Genomic DNA, 27,606 nt, shown 5'->3' on the forward strand with positions numbered 1-27,606 from the left:
AACTGGATTAGTGCATGTTTTCTCATGCTTAGTTTTGTAATTGCTGTAACAAAGAACTGAGTGCCACCAAGAGGCAACCTTAATATATTATGTTTTGCTTTTGCCTTACTGAATTTTTAATTTAAAGTGAAATTGTATCCATGTTGATTATGTGTCCCCCTTTTCTTTCATTGTTTGATGTATTTACAGTGCATTGTAACAGAAGACGGCAATCAGCATGTGTATAAGAAACTCTGTCTGTGTGCTGGAGCTAAACCAAAGTTGATATGTGAAGGAAATCCTTACGTATTAGGAATCCGTGATACAGACAGTGCTCAGGTAACATTTTAAGATTAGATCATGAGAAGAAAAATAAAAGACTTTTTTACATTTGAATTAAAGTGTTCCACTTATGATTCCTAAACTATAATGGCAGAAGGGAATTTTGTTTCATGACCAATAAACCACAGAGTGGTTATGTTTTATTCCCACCAATTTTTCTTTTTTTTTTTGAGACGAGTCTCCCTCTGTCACCCAGGCTGGAGCACAGTGGCGTGATCTCAGCTCACTGCAAGCTCTGCCTCCTGGGTTCACACCATTTTCCTGCCTCAGCCTCCTGAGTAGCTGCCATTACAGGCACCTGCCACCACGCTTGGCTAATATTTTTCTGTATTTTTAGTAGAGATGGGGTTTCACCATGTTAGCCAAGATGGTCTCAATCTCCTGACCTCGTGATCCGCCTGCCTCGGCCTCCCAAAGTCCTGGGATTACAGGCATTAGCCACTGCGCCTGGCCTATTCCTGCCAGTTTATTTATTTTTAGTTGATACTATGTTTTTAAGTTCATGCTGATGTGTTATCAGCATGAGATAACCCAGATATAATGACTCTGCTGAATATTAACAACTTGCATTACACACACATTAATTACTCTACTTTGGGAATATGTGATTTGCAGCCTAAATAATATAACACATACATACCACATTTGAAACACAAGTTTTTTCCAAAAAGGTAAAAGCAATTCAAAAATTACGAATCTTATTCTCCAGCAAAAAAATTCAAAAGATCTTTGTGGTACAAAATCATGATAGAATCACAGAATAGAAAAAGTCACTTGGCTTATTGTTCTGCCCTAGATAAACTATCCCAGTAAGGTGAAACATCTGTATTTGGAGCATTATACAACTTCCTTTTGGTAATTTAATTCAGGGCTTATATTTCCTGGTTTCACAATACTATGTTTAACCTCAAGTTTGTTGTTCTGTCTCATGACATGATGATTTTGCATTAATATAATTTATATTCTGAAAAATTAGTAAGGTTTTCTTTCAGCCTATTCTTCTCTTAATTAAATAATTAGGAATTGAGAGAAAATTTAAAGGAACTTGATTATCTTCTTGTAAACAATTTAAGTTCATATTATCAGAGATTGAGCTCATAACTGTTTCAGCTAGGTCCGCTACATATATGAACTCATTGAATCCTCATGATAATCCTGTGTGATGATTATTACTCCCACTTTACAAATAGGAAACAGGTTGAGAGATTAATTATGTGTCTGTACTAATTTAGCTCTTAAGTTTATCAGATACACAGTTTAAACTTGTGCTTTTCACCTCTAGGTCCAGTGCTCTTACAGGTCTTTCTAAAATTGCAATATCCTCAATGAAGGACAAACTAAAATAAACTTCAGTGGTTTTTTTTCTTGGAGAATTTTAAAGATAGCAGCTTCAGTGAATAGTATAAGTTTGGAGATAAACTTAATAGAAACTTAGTAGGAGGGAGAATTTTTCTGTTCAGATGTCATGTTGAAGCAATGAGACTATTCTATACTTTCGAAAGTGCCCAGAGAATTACCACTGGTAATTCCAGTGGTAAAATACCACTGGTAAGCTCATTGTGGTCTTTTTTTCTGTAGAGTAGAGGCATCAATTTATCTGTCTTAGAATGTTAGTAACATTTTTCGACATTATTGTGCACGTGCTACTCCTACCAGCTTTGTCTGTGTCATCTCACGTAATCTTTACAGAAGCATCAGGATATATAGTCACTTATCATTTCTATTTATTTGGGTTTTTTTTTTGAGACAGAGTCTTGCTCTATCACCCAGGCTGGGGTGCAGTAACACAATCTCGGCTCACCGCAAGCTCTGCCTCCCGGGTTCATGCCGTTTTCCTGCCTCAGCCTCCCGAGTAGCTGGGACTACAGGCACCCGCCACCACGCCCAGCTAATTTCTTTTTGTATTTTTAGTAGAGACGGGGTTTCACGATGTTAGCCGGGAAGGTCTCAATGTCCTGACCTTGTGATCCGCCCGCCTCAGCCTCCCAAAGTGCTGGGATTACAGGCCTGAGCCACCGCGTCCGGCTATCATTTCCATTTATAGTTGAAGGACCTGAGGTGCAGATAGGGTAAGCAACTTGCAAAGTCATTCAGTTAGTAATTGCTAGAGCCAGTGCTTCCACAGTCTGCTCTTAACCGCTGTGCTGCTGAGCTTCTCATTCCTAGAAGTTTTGAGTGTTGAGTAACTCTAGGGGAACTGAGAGTCTAGGCAAAAAGAAAGAATAATTGATTTGGGCAAATAGTTGGGAATGTGGTAAGTTAATAGTGCCTCCTGCTGAAATTCTGAAGTACTGTAATGACCTAAAAGGAAAGGAAAATCAGGAGAGGCATTGCTATAAAAGCAGCTTGGGATAAAGTAGAAAAGGGAGCTTTTGTAGTATTAATTGAGAAATATGTACCCTGATAGAGTGGGAAAGTGAGATTCATTTCTTTTCTTTACAAATTCAATAAAATATTTACATTTTTCGAATATTATCATTGAAGCCTCTTATTTCAGATACTGCCCGCTGTTACAAAATACTGCCTCATTATTTTCTTTTTAACATAGGAATTTCAGAAACAGCTTACTAAAGCTAAAAGAATAATGATCATAGGGAACGGTGGTATTGCACTTGAGTTAGTGTAAGTATATATTTTTAAATATAACGTATTTAAATTGTTTAAAAATAATTTGTTTTTAAAGTTAACAATTGCTTTGTGATTCATGTGATTTGTTGGCAGACTGGAAAATGTTTTTTATTCTGAAAATCAAAGATAAATATAATTTTCATATATCTTCAAGGGGAAAAATTCACTTTTTTTTTTTTTTTAGCTTTTGTGGACTCCATAATTGTAGAAATTTTATTATAAAATATATATGTTTTGGGAATGCTTTAGGTCTCAAGGTGGTTGGCCAAATTTGGCCCCTCAATGTGTTTTATAAGTATATTCTATGTTTAAAAATAATTTAAATATTTACACCTTTTGAGATTTCTAGTGATAACCCTCACCACTTTTTATTGCTTATATGATAAATCCTGCTTCACTCATTTATGTTACCTGTCTGGCCAGTGTAACCCAAAATATTTGTGACTCCTGTTTTAGGATATGTGGTTCTTCCAGCTCTTGGTTTTTGGTGGCTTAGGAAATGTGAACACATTAATTAATATGAAATATCTTCATCTTAAGATGACATTACAAGTTCAAAAACCATTGAGAAATATCCCGCTGTGGCCTGCAGAAGACTGATTCACTTCATGATTTTATCCTCTAGCAGATGATTGACATGAAATAGTCTGGATCTTTTTCAGGCCATAAAGTTGGGTCAGACCACAAAGAGGACAAATTTGAATCAAAATAAGGACTCTTCCAAAGCCATATCTCTACTCACTTGCATTCAATCCAACTCTCAGACTAGGTGTTTGCCCCGCTTTTAGAGGATGATCTGACCCAGTGGAAGCCTGTAGGAGTTCTTAAATTGCCTGAGTACTATGGGTAGCAGTCATTATTGTTGTTACGAAGTTTGTGGCATTGTATGTAGAAATACAGAGAAAGGGTCAAAACCAAAATGTGGGCCAAGAGGGAAGAGGTATAGATTTATTGTAAGTGGGGTTTCAAATCCGTGTGTGTAATATATACATGACAGATTTTCTCCATCAGCTTTCACCAAAGTATCACTATTATTGTAACTGTCATTATTTACATTTAAAAATTTTATGTTCAAAAATGTTCAGAGTCTTACATTTAATCCGATTCATCATTTTCTTTAAGTTGGAGATTGAAGACAGTATAATAGGATAAAACTTATAATTTTGTATTTAGTAAGCTCTTCTTTGATAATTAAAAATGGACCCACATAATGTTATTCTCTGACTTTAAGTGCTAAATCATTAGGTCTTTGTCTGTCATGAAACTTGGCATACTCCTACCTTTTCTACACTGTGTTTCAGTGAAAGTAATACTCATGTTCTTCATTATACATTTTTTTCAGTTATTATCTGTTTTCTTGTTTCTAAGTGTAAGTTAATCCTTTCCTTTTCAAACAGATACCGTTTTTCATAACTTCACAAAACTGCAATACCTCATTGTCTGTTTTTGTAGAATCATTTTAAAAATGAAAGCATATTTCCCCTCTGTATGTGATGATAATCGTCAAACTTGTGCATCTTACATAGTTCAAGTTAGGAAAAGAGGATTAGAAGGTGTCTTCAGAGGTAGAGCAAATACTGAAGTTTCTCGTGGTTGCTTGTAATAACTTCGTCTGCTAGTCAGTCATCAGTATGTTAAACTACACTGACAGGTGTTATATTGTAATATTACTTTAAATTTAAAAATGGTAATACAAATTCCCAGTTTATCAAAAAGAAAGCATTACATGATAACTGTGTGTCTGTATGTAAATTGAAATACAAACATTTTTTACCAAATGTGTGTGTATTCCACTTTCCACTGGTCAGTAATGCTATATGACAGAGTAACATAAAATTGAATGTTCACCCACTAATCTGAAATTTGGTGACTAAATGTTTACTGACATAGGAGAGCTGGAAAAGTAAAGACTTATTAGATGAAGCAAGGAGCTCCTTATCACCATATGTTGAAAAGTGTGAATATCAAGTGACCTGGATTCAGATGTACTAAACCTTTTTTCTGTAATCTGTTTATTGATTAGTTTTGAAAAGTTGTATAACCTAACTATGTTATATCGGTCTGCGAAATAAAGATGGCAATACTTTGTACCGTAAAGAAATGTGAAAAATTAATACCTTAACTTTTTAATTACAGTATTTTATTAGTATTGCAAGTTGAGATAAAATCCTATTATAGTTAGGATGGCCAATATATCTTATTTGACTGGGATTGTCTCCATTTCCACCAGTTGTACCAAAAATGATTACTAGTAGCAGATAGTATCCCAAGTTAGATAATAAATTATATATCCTTAATTATAATGGACTTCAGGGACTTTGTGAAACGAATATTGTTAGGAAAACCACTTCTCAGTATCTAAACTTAGAATAAAATATCACATGCCCATTGCCTTACATTAGTGGTAAATAGTAATAGAAGGTGGCTTATATATACCATGTCCATTCTTTCCTTCCTCTAAGATCCTTGATCTTGATCCTTAAGATTTTTAGCTTATAACTCTGATTCTCTCCATTTTCTATCTCCTTCCACAATGTGCTTTGAAGATACAAAAAGTCATTACCAAATAAGTGACTGATTCTCAATATTATAGCTATGTACCATCCATTCATTACTGATTACACTATAACCAGACTTTTTAAAAAGCACTGCTTACCCCTGGGGGCCATTCATCTAATAAGTGTGTTGTAGAAATTGAACATTTTCTAGTGATGTACATTGTAATGAATTGCATGTATTTGTCACTTAATACATATTCATATTCAGTACATGTATTTGTCACTTAAAGGTTCTTTCTGTAAACAGCTTTAGTTTCTTTTACTATTCTATTTTTCTTAGTATCTTTAAAGAACATTAATATTCCTCTTTATAATCAGTTTTTCCCAGTTTACCTTAAAAATATGTTCCCTGCTTTTGCTTCAGGAGATCATTATTTGCAAATGCAAAGATTTTTTACTTAGACTTTTGAAATTACTCTTAGTAACTTCAATATTGTTTTTAGGTATGAAATTAAAGGCTGTGAAGTGATTTGGGCCATTAAAGATAAAGCTATAGGGAATACTTTCTTTGATGCAGGAGCAGCTGAATTCTTGACTTCAAAGCTCATTGCTGAAAAACCAGAGGCTAAAATTGCACAGAAAAGAACCAGATATACAACTGAAGGTAAATGTAGCACCTAGCTCGTTAATTCTCATACAAAACTTTGTTTTAACCATATAGAAAAGGGCTACAAGAAAATTTAATAAAACAAATTTTGGAAATAGTAATGTGGGTATTTATGTATCTTTACATGAAGTTTTCAGATTTTCTATTATATATGTATGTATTTTATATGTACAATTAAAATAAGAAATTTAAAATGAATTGAATAACTCAGCCCATCTGCATCTTTGCAAAGAGATGCTACATTTGGGCAACACCTAAAGAAGTTTTGTAAAAAATGCAATGATAATATAAACATATTTTTTAAGTTTGATGGCTTTAAAAAATTTTTAGATTATAAAATTAAATGAGTTTTGTACATTTTGGAGGTGCTAAAAATTGACAAAATTACAAAAATTTGAAAGCTAATTTTCTTACCCTTCAGATTAGCCAGTGTAACATCCAAAATGTAAGTTGAGTGTGTTTATATACAACTTACACAATTGAAAGAGTATCCATTTTGTAACTCTCCATCAGAAAAATATTAAAATAATGACTAAAATGATTAATAGAGATAACATAGTTTAGTCATGCTGTAATGTATGTATATATAGGAATCATTATATTGCCTAAATGAAAAACTTCAGAACACTTAACATATTTCTCTACCTGGTAATTTTTATATTATTTAATTTCATCTCTTTAGGAAGGAAAAAGGAAGCTAGAAGCAAATCTAAAGCAGATAATGTAGGCAGTGCGTTGGGACCAGATTGGCATGAAGGCTTGAATCTTAAAGGAACAAAAGAGGTATCTTTTCATATACTGACTGGACATGTCAAAATGTAATTTTAAATTCTTGAACCATTTATTAAAGACTGATTATAGATATATAGTCCATGAACTGCTAGGTCACTTTACTCAAAATCGATAGTGCTAGGAAGAGACTTCCAATCCAGTTGGTCCATTTGGCCACCAAAGAAAAGTGAATGTCAAAGCATCTAAGACTGGCTCTCAGCCTACGTTTTAACTCTTGAGGTGTGATACTGTAATATATATACAGTCATTCCTTGGAGTATTGCAGGTTCAGTCCCAGACCATCACAGGAAATAAAATATCACAATAAAGTGAGCCACACAAATTTTTCAGTTTCCCAGTGCATACAAAAGTTAGATTTATAACGTACTACAGTCTATTAAATGTGCATTAGCATTATGTCTAAAAAATAATGCACATACCTTAATTTAAAGATGCTTTATTAATATGCTAGCAATCATCTGAGCTCAGCAAATCATAATCTTTTTCTTGGTGGAAAGTTTTGCCTCAGTATTGGTGGCTGATGACTGATCAGGGTGGTGCTTGCTGAAGGTTTGGGTGGCTGTGGCAGTTTCTTAAAATAACAAGGAAGTTTGCCCCATCAATTGACTCTTCCTCTCATGAAACATTTCTCTGTAGCATGTGAAGCTGTTGTATAGCATTTTGCCCAGAGTAGAAGTTCTTTCAAAAGTCAATTCTCTCAAACTCTGCTACTGCTTTACCAACTAAGTGTGTGTAATACTTTAAATCCTTTATCATTTCAACAAATACTCATAGCATCTTTACCAGAAGTAAACTCCATCTCAGATAACTATGTTCTTTGCTCGTCCATGAGAAACAACTCCTTATCTTTTCAAATTTTACTGTGAGATTGCAGCAATGTAGTCTCATTTTCAGGATTCACTTCTAATTATAGTTCTTTTGTTATTTCTACCACATCTGCCTTTCTCCATTGAAATCTTGAACCCCTCAAGGTCATCCATGAAGATTGGAATAAACTTTTTCAAGCTCTTTTTAATGTTGATATTTTGATTTCCTCCCTTGAATCATGAATGTTGTTAATAATATCTAGAATGGTGAATTCTTTCCAGAAGGTTTTCAATTTACTTTTCCCAGATCCATCAGATGTATCACCATCTGTGGCAGCTATAGCCTTATGAAACGCATTTCTTGAATAAGACTTGAAAGTAAGAATTACTCCTGGATCTGTGGACCGCAGAATGGATATTGTATTAGCAGGCATGAAAACAACATTCATCTCTTTGTGCATCTCTGTCTGAGTTCTTGGGTGACCAAGTGCCTTGTCAATGAGTGTAATATTTTGAAAGGAATCTTTTTTTCCTGAGCAGTAGGTCTCAACAGTGGGCTTCAAATATTCAATTAACCATGTAAACAGATGTGCTGTGTATTACTCCATTCTCACAGTACTATAAAGAAATACCTGAGAGTGGTAATATTTATAAAGAAAAGAGATTTAATTGGCTCATGGTCCCACGGGCTGTACAGGAAGCATGACTGGGGAGGCCTCAGGAAACTTTCAGTCATGGGGAAAGGGGAATTAGGCACATCTTACATGGCCAGAGCAGGAGGAAGAGAGAGAAAGGGGCTGGTGCTGCACACCTTTAAACAACCAGATCTCATGAGAACTCTATCATGAAAACCATTAAGGATGGTGCTAAACTATTAGAAACTGTCCCCATGATCCAGTCACCTCCCACCAAACTGTACCTCCAACATTGGGGATTACAATTTGATATGAGATTTGGGCGGAGAACCAGACCCAAACCGTATCATGCTGTCATCCAGGCTTTGTTGTTCCATTTGTAGAGGACAGGCAGGGTAGATGTAGTATAGTTCTTAAGGGCCCTAGAACTTTCACAATGGTAAACAGGCATTGGCTTCAACTTCAAGTCACCAGTTACGTTATCCCCTAACAGGAGAGTCTACCTGTCCTTTGAAGCCAGGCATTGACTTCTCCTCTATAGCTATGAAGGTCCTAGATGGCATCTTTTTCCACTAGAAGGCTGTTTCATGTACACTGAAAATCTGTTGTTAAGTGTAGCCACATTAATCAGTTATCAATTGTATTTTTTTGTTGTAGAGATGCTTCTTCCCTTAAACCTCATGAACCAACCTCTCCTAGCTTCAACCTTTTCTTCTGGAGCTTCCTCAAGTCTCAGCCTTTACAGAATTGAAAACAGTTAGGGGCTTACTCTGAGTTAGGTTTTGGGCTAAGGGAATGTTGTGGCTAGTTTAATCTCTCCACACCACTAAAACGTTCTCCATATCAGCAAGAAGACTGTTTCACTTTCTCCTCATTCATGTGTTCACTGGGTTACCACTTTAGATTTACTTCAAGAATGTTTCCTTTGCATTCACAGTTTGGCCAACTGTTCAGTGCAAGAGGCCTGGCTTTCCACCTGCCTTCCTCAATAAACCTAATAATCATTGCTAGCTTTTGATTTAAAGTGAGAGATGTGTGATCGTCCTTTCACTTGAACGCTTAGAGGCCACTACAGAGTAACTGATTGCCCTGATTTCAATATTATTGTGTCTCTGGGAATAAGGAGGCCCAAGGAGAGTGAGAGACATAGGACAACAGCTGGTTGATGGAGCAGTCAGAACACAGAACATTAATCAATTAAGGTCACTGTGTTAGATGGGTGTGGTTCATGACACCCCAAGACAGTTACAATAGTACATCAAAGATTACTAATCACAGATCACCATAGAAGATCCAATAATGATGACAACTGTGAAATACTGCAAGAATTACCAAAATGTGACAGAGACACAAAATGAGCACACGCTATTGGAAAAATGGCACCAATAAGACTTGCTTGATGTGGGGTTGTCACAAACTTTCAATTTGTAAAAAACACACTATCTGTAAAACAATAGTGAAGCGCAGTAAAATATTGTGCCTGCAGTTTTCTGGCACACAACTCCTAAACTTTTTGGCATCTCCCAAGTGTTGTGTCCTTTTGTATGCTAACGAGTTGACTGGTTAACCCCTAGGTAGCTTCAGAATGGGGACTGGTCACAGGAAAGACCAAGGCATGGTTAGAGAATTTAGACTTTTCAACCCCCAGGAAAGGAAAGGGGTTGAAGGTTAAGCCAATCACTAGCAGCCAATGATTTAATCAGTCACCTACATAACACCGTTTCCATGAAAACTCAAAAGGACTGGGTTTGGAGAGCTTCTGGATAGCCGAACATGTGGAAGTTGCTAGAGGGTGGTCTATCTGGAGAGGGCATAGAAGCTCCATGCCCCTTCTTATATGCTTAGCCCTATGTATTTCTTCATCTGTTTCCTCGTGACATCCTTGATAATAAACCAGTAAATGTAAGTAAAGTGTTTCCCCAAATTCTGTGAGATGTTCTAATAAATTAATTGAACCTAAGAAAGGGTCTCATGGGAGCCCTTTGATTTGTAGTTGGTTAGTCAGACGAACTGGTGAAACACCCGGGACTTGCAGTTGGTATTAGAAGTAGAAGACAGTCTTGTGAGATTGATCCCTCAACATGTGGGACCTGATGCTATCTCCAGGTAGATAATAACATCAGAACTGAATTGAATTAGAGGACAGCCAGATGGTGTCCTGTGCAGAATAATTGCTTGCTTCGTGTGTAGAAAACACCCCACACATTTGGTCGCAGAAGTATTCTGTGTTGTGAGAGTATAGTAGGACAAACTGAGTTTGTTTTTTCCTATATCCTCAGATCAGGGATAGAACTCTCTATACCCAGACTGCAGTGAATACACCTGCCCTATTTTAAATTAATCTTTTCTCAAAGGTCGTTTCAGATGCATGCAGTAAACTTATAAAAGTTATTAGATTGATTAGAAATATACACTTAATATCCTAATTGGGTAAGGAGATGATTTGCTTTTCGTTTTGTTAGATATTTTGATTTTTTAATAGTTGTTAAAAGGCTGTGAAAACTAAATGTTTTAAGAAGCATGTATGCAGTCCTTTGTTACTGTGTGTGATTTCTTTAGAGCATTGGTTTTTGGCTCTCAGTAGGTGGGAGGGGGGCTGGCTGCATGGTGTATCTAATTTTTGTAATGGAAATTATACAAAGTCCCTTCTTTCTGCACTTTCAGATCCCAATATTAATTATATTTTTAACCTGAGAACTTCAACAGTTTAATTCAGTAAGCATTTATTTAGTACTTACTACCTACTTGGGACTTTATTAATGTTCAGGGATATAACAATAAGTCAAGACAGATCTGACCTGAATACATTTTTATAGTCCATAACTATTTTTTTTTTTTTTTTTTTTTTTTTGAGACAGAGTCTCGCTCTGTCAGCCAGGCTGGAGTGCTGTGGTATGATCTCGCCTCACTGCAACCCTCCTGGGTTCAAGTGATTCTCCTGCCTCAGCCTCCCGAGTAGCTGGGACTAAAGGCACACGCCACTAGGCCCGGCTAATTTTTTAGTTTTAGTAGAGACAGGATTTCACCATATTAGTCAGGCTGGTCTCAAACTCCTGACCTCAGGTGATCCACCCACCTTGGCCTCCCAGAGTGCTGGGATTACAGGCATGAGCCACTGTGCCCAGCAACTACTGTAATTTAAAAAAAAATATACTTGTAATTATCAATGAGGCCTAGACTAAAAAACATTCCCTCGATGCAGTCTGCTGATGCAGGTACCAAATCTCTGAAGTTATTGAATGAATTTTCGTTCACTCCTTTCATGTGCATAAAGAGACTTATTTTAGGGCACTCAATGTGTTTTCATTTGTATTATAAGAATTATGTTTTCTGTATGTTTCTACAAGTATAAGTTTTTTCTTCATCATTAGTAACCCAGGTCATTCTTTCTGGAAGTATTATGCTAACCAGTGTTTTCTTAATTTTAGTTTTCTCATAAGATTCACCTTGAAACTATGTGTGAAGTAAAGAAAATCTACCTTCAGGATGAGTTTAGAATTTTGAAGAAAAAGTCCTTCACTTTTCCAAGAGACCCTAAGTCAGTTACAACTGATACAGGCAAGTAATGAAATAAGAAGAAATATATATAACCACTTAATTAAAAGGAAAACAATTTAATCATGCTGTGTTATATTAAACATAACTTCATATTTCCATATAAAATTTAAACATGAAAAGTAAAAACCATAATGTAATAACATTCACTTCATTTCACTATCCGTTGTTTTCTAGTAAATTAAACTGTGTAGGGCATTACATCTTACATAGAGCTCATAGTGTTTTGATCAACAATCAGAATATATTGTAAATCAAAATAAAACAAAAACCTGCAGCCCTTAAAGGTGACATGATTTCACCCAAATCGGATTGAAAATGTATATTTTGGGGACTAAGATGCAGCTTTCCTAACTCCTTCCTCTGAGAATTGCCATGATTTGAAGAAATACACTCAGTGAACTAGCATATGAAATATTCTGCTGTTCTGAATTCTTTGAATTTTTCCATAGGAAAGGGGAATTTGAATATGAATAGTGAGGGAAAACACCTAGTTGAACTCAACACGAAGTGGAATGTAAAGTATTACGAAAGATTTTTAGAGAAATAATTTAAATTTACTTTGTCAAAATGTATGTGTCCAAATTTGAAGGAAAAACATTTGAAATGCCATGGTTTTAAAATTATACCCAAATAAAATGATGTTAATTGCATTAAAATTGCTTTAGCAAATATGCCTCATAATAATTACTAAGGAGTGTGTTACAAAGTCATCTCTTGCCTTCCTTTTTCTTTCTTTGTTTCTAGTCATTATAGTCACATGCACTGCTGTGGTGGTGGTTCCATTTGCAGATAAAGTCTGTTTTTCTTTTTTTTCTTAAAGAGATGTGGCCTGTCTATGTGGAATTGACCAATGAAAAGATATATGGCTGTGATTTCATTGTCAGTGCTACAGGAGTTACACCAAATGTAGAACCTTTTCTCCATGGTAACAGTGTAAGGTGAAACTTTTTTGTCCAGCTGTGAATATACTTGAAGTATTTTTGTGAAGATCTTTAGTTCTCAAACATGAATAATAATTATTTTAGTATACAACTGTAACTTGAAAACAGTTGTTGAAAACAGTTTGGTTAAAACATTGTCTTGATTTACAGTATTTCTTACTGCTTAAAATCCTTACATAGTTATATCCTGGCATAAGCATCATCAGTAATGGTTGATAATGTACAATTTGTTTATCTAAATGTTGTTAAGAGACTGACGCCTCCTGTGACTTCTCAAAAGTGATTCTTTTAGAGAAACCATCTTGTATTTTTTGCTTTTCAACACTTGAAACTTACAAAAAAAAAAAAAAGAATATTCTTATAGTTATGGGTAGGGTAGCCAGATGGTTATTGGATACTTTTCATGTTGAAATTCTAAGAATTTTATGGATCAATCTTAGTTGGAATTTGATCCATGGAAATTCGGCTGACGTGTCTGAACTTTGTGGCTATTTTTCATTTTCTCATTAAAGATGAGCATGCCGAAGTGTAACAATTTAATTTGTTTTTACTTTAGAATGGAAAAAATCATGTTTCTTTTTTCTTTTTTCTTTTTTTTTTTTTTACCACTTACACTTATGGGGAACATTTAGTTTGATCTAGGAGAAGATGGTGGCCTGAAAGTGGATGATCATATGCACACATCCCTTCCCGATGTCTATGCTGCCGGTGACATCTGTACTGCATCCTGGCAGCTGAGCCCAGTCTGGCAGCAGGTAAGCTAGCATATGTGATCATGTTTTTATCAGAGATTCTGTCTGAAAATAAAGTGGTTGTTACCAACAAATCCAACTTCTAATTTTCCAACTTTGCTGCTTAAGTGGGAAGCTAGCACAGAGTTGTTATATATATTTGAAAAAAAAAACTAGAATATTTCCCTGTTTGGTAAGTTATTATAATGGTAGACTGGGCTATCTTTTAATTTAAAGGAAATTATGGGCTATTACTTTGTTTTTCATTCTTACATGCTTGTCAGCACTATCTAGGAGAACTTTTTGTGATGATGGAAATGTTTAATTCTGCACCATCCAGTCAAGTAGCCAGCAGTATGTGACATGAGCACTTGAAATGTGGTTAATGTGACTGAGGACCTGAATTTTTATTTTTACTTATTTTTCATTAACTTTAAATAGCTATATGTGGCTAGTGGCTACCATGTTGGACAGCACAACTTTAGATTAAAAAAACGACTAAGATTGTAAATTATATAGATAAAGCATTCTATTCCTGGATGATCCTATTCTGTCCCTGTGGTAATTATTACTACAAAATGTTCCTGGCCGGGAGCGGTGGCTCACGCCTATAATCCCAACACTTTGAAAGGTCGAGGCAGGTGGATCATCTGAGGTCAGGAGTTCGAGACCAGCCTGAACAACATGATAAAATCCTGTCTCTACTAAAAATACAAAAAAATTAGCTGGGCACGGTGGCATGCACCTGTAATCCCAGCTACTCAGGAGGCTGAGGCAGGAGAATCACTTGAACCTGGGAGGTGGAAGTTGCAGTGAGCTGAGATCACGCCACTGCATCCGAGCCTGGGTAACAAGAGCAAAACTCCATCTCAAAAAAAAAAAAAAGAAGTTCCTGTTGTAAACACCTTTCCTGAGCCTTAACAAGTCCCAACTAGATCTAGACTTTTTCGAACCCTCACAGCTTTACCTACCTTCTAATGGTGGAACAAAAATACTAGAAGAAGATAAAGACAATGACCAGAGGTGTGCAGAGGGATAGAGACCTAGGTAGATGTTTGAGATAAAGGAACCCTGCAACATTTATCTTTGTTAAACACCAGCTCCACAATTAGGGATGTTATTCATTCAGATTAACTATGCAGTGTGAAGTAGTAGAAGAGCTAAAAGTATTTCAAGAGGCAGCACCATCATTTTGTGTTCTCACAGACAGTAGAGACATCGGTAATAGGAGAGTGGTTGCAGCCTTTTTGTTTCTAACCTGCCTCATTCTATGTCATTTCTGTAGCAAGACTATCACAAATTCTTAGAGTTGGAGTTTGTGGGTTTTTTTTTTTTTTTAACATTTTTAATTCTCTGGGGTAAATTATATCTTAATGTGTTATAATCTGAAAGAGGGAAAAAAATCCAAAAATAAACAGATGTCCCTTGTTTTGAGTGCACCTTATAGACCCCATGTCTTGGCTTACACAAGCAATAAGGATACTAATTAGTTTATGCAGTTCAAGATGCAAATTTTCAGGCCACTTCTATTAGCTGTTCTCTAGTTGTAACTGTGCTGTTTTTTCTGATCCCCAGCCATAAACTGCCTTTCACTTTATCAAATCTATACCTTGTTTACAGAGGAGTTTGAAAAAAAAAATCTGTATCACTTCTGCTAGAAAGACTTAAAGCTCATGTCTATGATTATGATATTATTTCTGCAAACAAAATATAGCATTAAGTACATATGCACATACAGGGAGGTAGAAGGAAACCAAGTGCTTATTATAGGCCAGTCTATTTAATTCTCTCAGTAGTTACGGAGTAGGTAGTGTTATGTTTATGTTTCAGATAAATGAACTGAGGCTCAAGAAAAGTTAAATATATGTGTAGATCTGGTGATATTAAAATCCACGGGGGCTTCCAAGGTCAGTGTTCTTTTATACCAGGGAGTCTCAAAACTTTGTAGAAATAAAATAAAAGTACAATAGACGATAAATTAATACTGTCATACAAAACAATTTAAATGACTTCCCAGAATCAGTTGCTGAAATATTTATGTTATCCTGGGGTGAGGCATCAACAGTCTGACCACTGAGGTCAACAGCATGGCAGACCTTAACTAATGCATAAAAGTGAAGGTTGCTGGAAAACAGAACAAATTCTTCAGTGATAATTTGACATCTCTATTAATGGTGATGACAAATTTTTGAAGAAGGGACTGGTTAATTAAAACATTTTTCTCACCTGGTATAGCTTAATATAGTTTCATAATATTTAATAGAAATGTTACTAAAACAGGCATGATTGGTACCATCTTTTAATTTTAGAGACAGTAATTTAGATAGCATTAACAAATACCAAAAATCAGTCTGATTAGTTGTCCATTGGTGACTGCTTCTGTGGCAAAGATGACAGAAAGACTGTCAAACATTGAACTCCTTTAGGTGAATTCACGAGGTTAAGATAACATTTTTCAAATAATGATCATGAAAAATGACATTGTGTAACATTCTTTCATTATTTCAGATGAGGCTGTGGACCCAAGCTAGACAGATGGGATGGTATGCAGCAAAGTGCATGGCTGCAGCGAGTTTGGGAGACTCCATTGACATGGATTTCAGCTTTGAACTGTTTGCTCATGTGACAAAATTTTTTAACTATAAGGTAAGATAGTTAAGCATATTAACGCCTTCTCTGCTTGTTAGTCTTATGACTATGATAGATCATCTGATTTTCTTGCTTGAATAAAAATGTACATAGTTTTAATCATCTTACCAAAAAATGACATTTTTCATTTCTTACAAACCAATACCTGGTATTACTGCTAGTCTTAATCCCTAATCATCTGATAATTATTACCCACCTTACCACTATTCTATTTTAGTTAAGAGGGGAAAAAATTTCTATCCAGATCTGTTCCCCGTTGGTGCATTTTTAACTTTTACTTGTGATTCATCCTTTGTGAAGGGAACTAACAGCTATTGTACTCAAAAATAAACCAACTGCCTTCCTGTATGTGTTATCTCATTCAGTCCTCTTTACATCACTCTGACAAAGGTTGTTTTGGGTTTTTTTTCCCCCCTAATTTACAGAGAAGGAGAAACATACTCAAAAGGCCCAGGGAAATTAAGTCACTTGTCCATGAAAGCTCTAATTCAGTTCCTTGCCAAATCTTTAAACCACGACCCCACATCGTTTAATGTATCCACATCCTACATATTTATATATTCACTATATAGTTTTAATGTTCATATAGATTGGTAGAATCACCTACCTATATTCACTAGATATTTTTAGTGTTAAAATACTAATTAACATTAATTACTAATAAATAAATAACATTAATATTTCACTACATTCACTAGAATTTTTTAGTGTCAGTGTAGATTGTGTGGCGGTATCATCTGTAGAATTAATGTATGCTATTCAAACATTTTCTTTGGGACTCTCCCCAATAACATTTTTAGTTACAGAATTTTGTGGCATCATTTTTCTGCTGGCTATTCTAACATGACACAAAATAACTACCCATTACATTTTCTTTTTGATACTCATGACAATAACCTTTTTATCTCTATACATAGGTTGTACTGCTGGGAAAATACAATGCACAGGGCTTAGGTTCAGATCATGAATTAATGCTGAGATGTACCAAAGGACAAGAATACGTCAAAGTCGTCATGCAAAATGGACGAATGATGGGAGCTGTCTTAATTGGTGAAACTGATTTAGAAGAAACATTTGAAAACCTAATCTTAAACCAAATGAATCTTTCATCATACGGAGAAGATCTGCTAGATCCAAATATTGATATAGAAGATTATTTTGACTGAAAATGGAATTTCTTCAAGAATCATATAAAGTTCCAGATGACACCAGAAGAATCACAAGTCAATAAAATGAATGACTGCATTGAGTTAATGATGACCACACTGAAAATTACTGAAGTGATAATGGTATTAGTGGAAAAGTATAAAAACATAAATTCCAAGTTTGAAATCAGTTCAAATAGTTTATTTATAATCTTTCCAATACAGCACTGACTGCTTAGATAAAAATCTTAAGTTATTTATTTCTATGTTCTAAACATAAATATGTTTACTTGTGATTTAGCTTTGAAGCAAATTTAGCTAAGTTATCTACTTAGCCAAATGTACTCCAGTAGACTAGAACCATTCTTTGTGAAATGTCAAAATATGACTCTGGTTTCAGGAACTTTAAAATCGGTTTTATTTTACTTTAAATAGAGATGTAGCAGTATCTTGTCTGCTAATATTTATATTGATGACTTAATCTTTTGTTTGAATTGTACTTCTGGTTTTATAACCTGAAATCATCTTGTCCAACTCTAGCCCACAGGCCTAATGCAGCCCAGGACAGCTTTGAATGCAGCCCAACACAAATTTGTAAACTTTCTTAAAACATGAGATTTTCTTGCAATTTTTTTTTTTAAGCTCATCAGCTATCGTCAGTGTTAGCGTATTTTATGTGCGGCCCAAGACAATTCTTCTTCAGTATGGCTCAGGGAAGCCAAAAGATTGGACATCCCTGATCTACATATTTAACTTAAAGTATCACTCAGTGAGCCTCTGTCAGTATAATACTGCTTTCAAAAAGATAGTTATGTCAAAAGAAAAAATATAGCTAAGTATATAAAGGCATAAAAAACTTAAGACAATTATATGAACTTATTCTCAAATATTTTACATATAAAGTGTTTTACATAAAAAATTTTCCCTTGTATTATACTGGAAAATTATACAATTCATGATCTCTAATTTTCAAACGTTCTCAAAAGTTTAGATCTTCAGAGATAAGCTCTGAAAATATAGATCCATACATATAAAATATCAGTGAAATTGCTTTAAAAATTAAACTTTTGTCTAACTACAAAAATAACGGCATATACATGCATAAACCGTTTTTAATTAGAAAATTTAGTAACATTCATTTCAGGCATCATCAATTTTTCTTTTCTTAGCGCCTGTATTCTTAGAACCAGATTGCTGAAGCATGTTTGCAGCCTTCTTCTGGAAGTTGCCTGAATTTTTTTCCTCCATCTTTTTATCACCTTGTTCAGAATGACAAGTTTGAGATGATTCAGCCTACGAAAACAATAAGAAAGCAAGCACTTTGGTAAAAATTCAGCCATTCAGTTTTCTCATGAGATTAAAGATTTCAAAATACTCTTTCTGTATCAGTTGGCTTTTTAAGTATACAGGGATCTAGTTTTTTTTTTTTTTATCTGCAAATGTCTATTCAAATATGAGCTCTATTTTGAATAAAAGGGGCTACATTGTGAGAGAAGTTCTAAAGACCTTAAATGTCCTGAGATACAATGGCACCTGACATGCTTTTGCAGACTTGATAGTATTTGGTTTATAACAGGGTTTTTAACCGCTGGAACAGCAGAAACAGACTTCTCAACTATTAGTAATCACAACCAAATAAGAGCAGGTAGCATAACAAAATTAGATATTCAAATGGAGTCCTCCCATTCCAAGAGATTGGAAACCCCTAGTTTATGTTAAAAGGCCAGTCTAAATTCTTTCACTTATATCTTTACAGAAAACTATGTTTTCTCTCTTCCATACCCAGAAATCTAATCAGAAAACCAGGAATCCAGTCAGAAAACTGGACCTAGGAAATATGACAGAAAAGCATCCCATAGGCTTTAATATACTTTTAAAATAAATATAATATACTTTAAATATATAAAACTGAAAGTTAATAGCCAGTTACCCTGAAAGAGTTCTGCGTGGACTTTGTCACTTGCATAGTAATAGCATGTGCGTCATTGTTCAGAAGATTAGCTTTAGGTCCTATTTTCAAATATGAAATGGTAGCATAAGCTGTAAAACTGTAGTCTTCTCTGCATAAAATAAAGGCCAACAATAAGAAAGTTTTTGAAGGAATCACAAAACAAATTTATAAAAGAAATAACTGCAATAATTTTTAACACATTGGCTTGAAATAACAAAACAAGAATGCAAATAAAGCCTTTAAAGAAAATATTTTTGTTACATTTTTTGATTTATAGTGATTAAAGTTTGAGTGTTTTAGGTAAATTTCTATAGCATTTAAAAGTTCACACAAAATAACTGCAAAACCGTGTATTCTGTTGCAATTAAAAAGAAAAACCATAAAGACAACCTGAAAGGATAATGAATGGGTTTGTACATACTTAAGATACTGCTGTATTAGAAAGTGTGCAATAATCTTCTCCAGGTCTTCACGAGGAAGTGTGGGAGCGACAACACCTGCTACTCTCAGTTTTGCTGCACCCTTTCCCATCCAAGAATCAATCAGTTTCAATGGAGTGAGTTTTTCATTCAGTTCCTCTGCCTGCTTCAGGATCTTGATTAGATCTCTGCAGTACTCTGTTATATTCTTTCTTTCAAATGCTGTAATAAAACAAATATGGTAGCAGGTAACTGGGATTTAGAAATGAGGGCAAGGATAGACTATCTTAAGTGGTTAAACTGGTTTAAAGCTGGTTATCAATGTGAGCCACCCTAAACACTGATTTTTAAATGTATTCTGAATGAAGACTAGGCTATTCCTCAAGTCTCTGTCACTAGACCAAGTTATGGTCTCTACATTGTGGGGTTTACAGTGATATTAAAAAAAAAAAATGGTTATCAGAAGCCCTGCCATATCAATGTGTCTGACAGATGTGATTATTAAGTTACTAAGAGATGTGCTGTATAGGAGACCCTGTCTAGTTATAGGCTCCTGTGTGCTCTGATTTAGCAACAAGAATGACCTCAACTGATACCCCGATTATTAACAGACCAGTACTCTGATTTATATATAACACTCTTGTTATTTTATAAGATGGTTTTAATAAACTCATAAGTTTCTCTGCAAAGTTAAAAATGTAGTGGCTTCCACCTAACAAGGCATCAGAACTCAGTAAGGTCTTACCATGAGGTACTGGCTGGTCCAGATCTTCAAATACAACACACAGATGACAAAAAGTTAAAATACAGTGCCAAAATGATGCAGGCAAATCCCACAATTGGGACTCAGCCCAGGAGGGTTCCCAGTTTCATGCAAGAAAGAATCTGAGAGCAAGCCAACAGAGTAAAGTGAAAGCACAGCAAGTTTATTAGCAAGAGAGTATAGAAATGGCAGCTCCACAAAGTAGGGCTACCCCAAAGGCAGAGTGGCACTGTAGATTGCTCACTAGCGATATTTACAGCTACTCCTTAGTTATATGCTAAATAAGGGGAATATTATTCGTGAATCTTCTAGAAAAGGGTAGGGAGTTCCTAGAACCATGTAACTTTCGGGCATTGTCATGGCATTTGTAAACTGTCATGGTGCTAGTGGGAGTGTCTTACAGCATGCAAATATATTTTCTAGTTCTAACTGGTTTGGGCCAGTTTCTTTGCTACATCTTGTTTGACCAGATCCTGTTTTGATCAGCAGGGTTGTGATCAATGCTCAGAAAACAAGTCTTGCTGATCTACATTTATAAGAATTTTAAGTAAATCTCCTATGACTAATTAGCCATTAACTGGATCAAAAATGATTCTCTATAATAGAGAATTTTGCACTAAATTTTCTTCTCAATTAGTGACTATAAAGTATTAGAGATTATCACATGGTTAGCGTTTTCTTACAGAATAGCATTTCTATTCAGAAGAATTCAAATATTTTCCTTCATTTCTTAAAAATTTCACATCCTCGGTATAGCAATATAAAATGTATGCATACACATAAGACTTCCTTTTATTCACCTTTGTTTCAAAACTTTGATACTTTTAATTCTGGAAAATCTGAGTCACACTTTAATCTTTTAAATCCATTTGGAAGTCTTAATACTTCTCTCATGTCCCAGCTGTATATACAGTTTTGTGCCACATAATATTTTGGTCAGTGATGGACCACGTACATGCCAGTGGTCCCAAGAGATTATAATACCATATTTTTACTGTACTTACTCTATGTTTAGATACACAAATACTTAGCAATGTGTTACAGTTGTCTGCAGTATGTAGTACAGTAACACGCTGTACAGATTGGTAGCCTAGGATCAATAGGCTATACCATATAACCTAGGAGACTATACCATCTAGGTTTATGTAAGTACACTTTGATGTTTGCACAATGACAAAATCACCTAATGATGCATTTCTCAGAACGCATCTCCGTCATTAGGCAATATATGACTGTGTTAGCCTATAAAGGTTTACAAAACAACAAACTCACCACTGTCTTTACAGCAGTTATCACACATTTTGTTACATGCTTCTGAGTTCCATACTTCATCAAAATGTTGAGCCATCAACACACGACGACATCTGCAAACACATTTAAAGATACAGATTATTAGAGGATATAATAAAGTTTTAAGAATCTCTTTCAGATTACACCATTATATACTGTATTCGCTTCCTATAACTGCCATAATAGTACCATAAACTTAGTGGCTTTAAATAACGCAAATTTATTCTTAACATTTCTGTAGTTTAGATTTAGAAGTGTACTATGGGTTTCACTGGATCAAAATCAAGGTGTCAGGTTCTTCTCACATCATACAATCTAAAATAATCTCCCGATTTTAAGGTTAGCTAATGAACAGTCTTAATTCCATGTACAACTCTAATTTCCTTTTGCCATGTGAGGTAACATACAGGTTAGGAATTAGGACATGAACATCTTTGGGGCACATTGTGCCCCCGACATAGGATTTTTTTCCCCACATATTGTTGATAAACACTGTTTAAAAAATTGTCTGAGTTCCATTTTTAAATTCAATGTTTTCCAACTATTAGGAGAATATTCTTGACAGTAAAATAGTTTCTTATATTTTTAAGTAGCAATATTTGAGTCAAAGCCTTAAAATATGCTTCATGAGAATCTACTGGGCTTTTAAAGACATTTTCATTTTCTCATTTCTTTCAACTAGATTATTGTAGCATCTATTGGAAAGAAAGAACATTTCTATCACTGTCTGCCTGCTATTTACCACCTTGACATTTCTGAGCACTTTTTATGTGATAGGCAATAAGAGCACAAAGATAACTATGACAAAAAGCTTTCAGGAAACTATATAGTCTAAAGCCACCCTAAGTAGATTTAAACTTATTCTTAAGGAGAAACTTGGTATTTCATTGACACATGAGCTAGCAGGATGGCACATGTTACTGAGCCTGACTCTCAAAATGCCTATCTTAACCACAGACCTTTTCAAAATTATTTATTTTTTATTTATTTATTTATTTTTTTTATTATACTTTAAGTTCTAGGGTACATGTGCATAACATGCAGGTTTGTTACATATGTATATCTGTGCCATGTTGGTGTGCTGCACCCATCAACTCGTCAGCACCCATCAATTCATCATTTATATCAGGTATAACTCCCCAGTGCAATCCCTCCCCCCTCCCCCCTCCCCATGATAGGCCCCAGTGTGTGATGTTCCCCTTCCCGAGTCCAAGTGATCTCATTGTTCAGTTCCCACCTATGAGTGAGAACATGCGGTGTTTGGTTTTCTCTTCTTGTGATAGTTTGCTAAGAATGATGGTTTCCAGCTGCATCCATGTCCCTACAAAGGACGCAAACTCATCGTTTTTTATGGCTGCATAGTATTCCATGGTGTATATGTGCCACATTTTCTTAATCCAGTCTTTGTCACTGATGGACATTTGGGTTGATTCCAAGTCTTTGCTATTGTGAATAGTGCTGCAATAAACATACGTGTGCATGTGTCTTTGTAGTAGAATAAAACAAACAACCCCATCAAAAAGTGGGGAAAGGATATGAACAGACATTTCTCAAAAGAAGACATTCATACAGCCAACAGACACATGAAAAAATGCTCATCATCACTCGCCATCAGAGAAATGCAAATCAAAACCACAATGAGATACCATCTCACACCAGTTAGAATGGCAATCATTAAAAAATCAGGAAACAACAGGTGTTGGAGAGGATGTGGAGAAATAGGAACACTTTTACACTGTTGGTGGGATTGTAAACTAGTTCAACCATTATGGAAAACAGTATGGCAATTCCTCAAGGATCTAGAACTAGATGTACCATATGACCCAGCCATCCCACTACTGGGTATATACCCAAAGGATTATAAATTATTCTACTACAAAGACACAAAATTATTAAAGCATGTAACTGTACACCAGTGCCAGAGAAAAAAAAGGCTTCAACTGCTATCAGTGGGTCTCAAAAACCTTCAATTAAAAAAGTAGTTTTGGAGGATTATCTCAAAGATAGGGCATCTTTTCATGATGCCCTACCTACCCTCCAACATCTGCTTTTTATAGATCTGTACTTTGGTGTTACACCAATGTATTTAGTAAGAACTTAAAAATGATGTCATATACTTTCATATTTAATTGTTAAAAGTTATAAAAAGGTATGTGGCTTACTTGCTTATGTTTTGACAGTATGATACCATCTCATAAAGCTTCTGCTGTCCCACATTTTCCATCACCACCATTGAACTTATTCTGAATATATCTCCAAAGCCATAGTACAAAATACAGTCTGCTTTCATGTCATCTCGACCTGTGGTGTGAGAAACCTTGAGAATGCAGAAACCTTGAGATTGCAGAATTACATTTAAAAATTCAAAATATGCAAAAATGATATATGTAAAATTAGCAGGCAATGTTTTATACTACATCTAGAAATTTTAGAGATGTGGAAGTTAATTTGTAATGGGTACCCTCAAATTAAAAAAAACTCTAAAGAGACATCAATAATCAGCTCTACTAAGTTAAAAAATGTGTCTATAATCCAGTTAAGTTACAGATTTGAAATCACTAATTAAAAATTCAGGAGGCAAAGATGAACATCAAATTATCTTAACATACATAAGAAGAAACAATTCAGATAACAACAGAACATAAGTAAAAATTTCTCCATATGCAAGTAAGTGTCAGACTGCTAAAAATACATTGTTCTAAAAATGCTATCCAATAAAGATAAAATATACAGACTTATTAAACATTTATAATGTGTTTTTGGGAAAAGCCTTCTAAAAATTTACTTCTGGATTTGAGTCCTACATACCTGCACGTCCACTCTCTTGGTAATAATTTTCCATGGATTTACTCATTGAATGATGGATAACAAACCTCACATCTGGCTTATCAATTCCCATACCAAATGCAACAGTTGCCACTACTACCTGAAATATTTTAACATTTTATCAGTTAATTAAATCAAGTTTAAATATTTTAAATGTAAATTAGGCTTCCATGGAAGATTTATACCTAACCTGAATTTCATTGGCTGACCATTTTCTATGAACTGTGGTCTTATCTTCTGACTCCAAATTGGCATGGTAAGCACCTGCATGAATTCCCAGATTCTGCAAACTAACCGTAACTTGTTCAGAGTCTTTCTGAGAAAAACAATATATGATTCCTGCAGTAAAATATGTGCATTTGTTAGATAGATATGGTATACTCCTGTAAGATAATTTTCAACACACACATTCGGGACACTGATTAATACAATGCACAGAAGGAAAAAAAGAATTATGAAAAATTTCAAGGCCTTGTGCATATATTGACATTTTGGTATAATTCCAGACTTGAGCACCAGCTTGCTTTAAAGCAGAAATGAGCCTGAGCCATCAGTTTTCATTCCTGTTATCTCTTTTCTCTCTTTATTTCCCACTACACAGTATTTCTCAAACTGATGTCTGTAAGATGTTAACAAATGTGCTATGAATGCAGTGTTCTCTGGATTAATTTTGGGTTAATTTAGATTAATTTGCATGCAAATTAATTTGAAGAACATTGCATTCAACAAAGTTAAATGGGTGTTTCTATTTTCAGGGATGGTCAGAGCTTCTAGTCTGCTGATACACCCTGTGAATGTCCAGGCAGAATAAATACCTACAACCTTTCTCAAATTTATTTGACCCTAGAACTCCTTTACCCAGGACACCCATTACTGCCTCCTGAAAATCCATAGAACAGTTTAAAATGCTACTTTTACACAAATTCTTTGGTTCGGTAACATTTGTTTAGTCATTAAACCCAGAAGACCGTGTATATATGGTTGACTGGTTATATGGTGACTTTAAACAACACAAATTTATTCTTAACATTTCTGTAGTTTAGATTTAGAAGTGTACTATGGGTTTCACTGGATCAAAATCAGGGTGTCAGATTCTTCTCACATCATACAATCTAAAATAATCTCCCGATTTTAAGGTTAGCTAATGAACAGTCTTAATTCCATGTGCAACTCTAATTTCCTTTTGCCATGTGAGGTAACATACAGGTTAGGAATTAGGACATGAACATCTTTGTTCATGTCCTAATCTATTCAGTACATACTACTGGATTTACTTACTGCTTTAATGTGTCCTTTACTATAAGGGAGTATATTTTCTATCCCTTTAGAACATCAGTTGCTTAATCCACTATTTTGTACTCAGTGGATACGTACTAAATATGTGCTGTTGATAATTCATATTAAGTCATCAGGTCTATTCTAAAGCAAGTGTAAATAAGCAAAAATAGATCAGGCAATTTGATGACTCATAATCTATGGCATAAGCAAATGTCACACCCAATTTCTAAGATCAAGTGAATTAATTTTATCACACATTTTCAAGTATCTTCTGCTATACACTAATTTTTTTTGGTGTTATTCAGTTATCAGTGTAATTCTCAATATAATATGAAGTCACTTTTTGAAAGTTATCTCTGTCTCCAAAGTTGGTTTTTACATTACCTGATTGCCCTTTGTATCTCCCATTAATGAGCTTTACAATATCCTCAATAAAATCTTCAGTATTTGAGGGCTTCTGCCGAACCTAAAAAAAACTTAACTTATTAAAAAGTAGATGAATGAGTACCATCCAAGTGGCTGTCTGCTCACAACTTTCAGGATGCAGTTCTTTCATGACCATAGTGTTTTTCTATTACTCTTTCACTTACTCATAGGATTCAACTCATCTGACTCATCTGTTCCTCCTCCCAGACTCTTCTTGATCTTTATTTTTTTAATTTACCAGAGAAGAGCAAGCACAGGAGCAGTGAATAACTTGTAAGGATGAAGACTTTTTTGTTTTGTGATGCTACTTTTATAAAAGCAAACCGTAACATAAATAACTCTTGAATGAAAACTCAGAGAAATATTAAATCTATTCTTAAAAGGGTTTAGAAAGAAAGAAAAGACAGCTGTTAGGTTATTTTTCAAGTTTATCAAGTAAAATCTAAATAGAATTGGCAAATCTTTAATGGCATATTAATACTTCTATTAGTAATTAATTTGAACAGAGATATTATTAGGGTCCTTAGTATCACTCCATCCTTTCTCCCCATCTTTATACAAAAAAGAGCATACAGAAATTTAACAAAGATATTTAACTTACTCATATATTTTATAAAAGTATCACCTAGCAAGAGTGTCTTCCGTTTAATCTAACAAAGGATTATGTAGCAAAAGATACATGAATGAAGCCCTAATTACAGAATCTACTTATAATTACCTCCTAATGTTAAAAGTTTTTGTAAAGTATGTAACTGCTGCTCATGTAAACAAACATAATAAAAAGATAGATCCTCTCTGTGTAATTCTTCACGAAAGTAATGAATGGACATAAAAATTACATACCTCATAATATAGATTTGGCCTATTAAAAGAAGCTGTAAAAGTAAAACACTTTTCAATGCACAAAATTTTCTGAGCATCCGTCAAAACGTGATTTGTTGCAGTCGCAGTCAGCCCAATTAGTGATGCGTTAGGGAACTGCCGCTTTAAGATACCAAGTGCCTTATAATCTGAAAAAACAAATAAAGTAGCCCTTTTTCTATCCTTTAAGAGTTAAACTATACCTTTTAACATTATACAGATAATCGATGACTACTATGATTTTATTTCCACAGCCATCTATAGCAGTAAATATGCAGTTCTGTGTTAGCCTCTTTGATATGCAGGCTTTATTATATTTATTCCAGACATTATTCTTGGTCACAGTGGACTCAAGAGACAGTGGGTATAGCCACAGTGTTTTAATTTATTACACCTAACAAAAGATAAAACAGGCCATCAG

The 27,606-nt window shown here is 34.8% G+C and overlaps 2 protein-coding genes across 2 annotated transcripts in view; one reads left to right on the forward strand and one right to left on the reverse strand.

The window, feature by feature from the left end:
- The window catches only part of PYROXD1 (pyridine nucleotide-disulphide oxidoreductase domain 1), a 35,053-nt gene extending 15,482 nt beyond the window's left edge, over positions 1 to 19,571 (forward strand). Inside the window, exons 4-12 of the mRNA XM_023209096.2 lie at positions 190 to 318; positions 2,870 to 2,943; positions 5,951 to 6,111; positions 6,797 to 6,897; positions 11,776 to 11,905; positions 12,726 to 12,838; positions 13,479 to 13,601; positions 16,086 to 16,223; positions 17,144 to 19,571. Of these exons, the coding sequence (XP_023064864.1) occupies positions 190 to 318; positions 2,870 to 2,943; positions 5,951 to 6,111; positions 6,797 to 6,897; positions 11,776 to 11,905; positions 12,726 to 12,838; positions 13,479 to 13,601; positions 16,086 to 16,223; positions 17,144 to 17,392 (1,218 nt within the window). The 3' untranslated portion in view covers positions 17,393 to 19,571. The remainder of the gene's footprint in view (positions 1 to 189; positions 319 to 2,869; positions 2,944 to 5,950; positions 6,112 to 6,796; positions 6,898 to 11,775; positions 11,906 to 12,725; positions 12,839 to 13,478; positions 13,602 to 16,085; positions 16,224 to 17,143) is intronic.
- The window catches only part of RECQL (RecQ like helicase), a 32,692-nt gene continuing 23,541 nt past the window's right edge, over positions 18,456 to 27,606 (reverse strand). The window contains exons 8-16 of the mRNA XM_026452220.1: positions 27,168 to 27,334; positions 26,283 to 26,364; positions 24,811 to 24,959; positions 24,603 to 24,720; positions 23,957 to 24,095; positions 21,777 to 21,868; positions 19,744 to 19,963; positions 19,302 to 19,431; positions 18,456 to 18,664 (exon numbers count right to left, since the gene is read on the reverse strand). Coding sequence (XP_026308005.1) covers positions 18,512 to 18,664; positions 19,302 to 19,431; positions 19,744 to 19,963; positions 21,777 to 21,868; positions 23,957 to 24,095; positions 24,603 to 24,720; positions 24,811 to 24,959; positions 26,283 to 26,364; positions 27,168 to 27,334 — 1,250 coding nt within the window. The 3' untranslated portion in view covers positions 18,456 to 18,511. The remainder of the gene's footprint in view (positions 18,665 to 19,301; positions 19,432 to 19,743; positions 19,964 to 21,776; positions 21,869 to 23,956; positions 24,096 to 24,602; positions 24,721 to 24,810; positions 24,960 to 26,282; positions 26,365 to 27,167; positions 27,335 to 27,606) is intronic.

This window comes from Piliocolobus tephrosceles, chromosome 10 (genome assembly GCF_002776525.5).
Source record: "Piliocolobus tephrosceles isolate RC106 chromosome 10, ASM277652v3, whole genome shotgun sequence".
NCBI lineage: Eukaryota > Metazoa > Chordata > Mammalia > Primates > Cercopithecidae > Piliocolobus > Piliocolobus tephrosceles.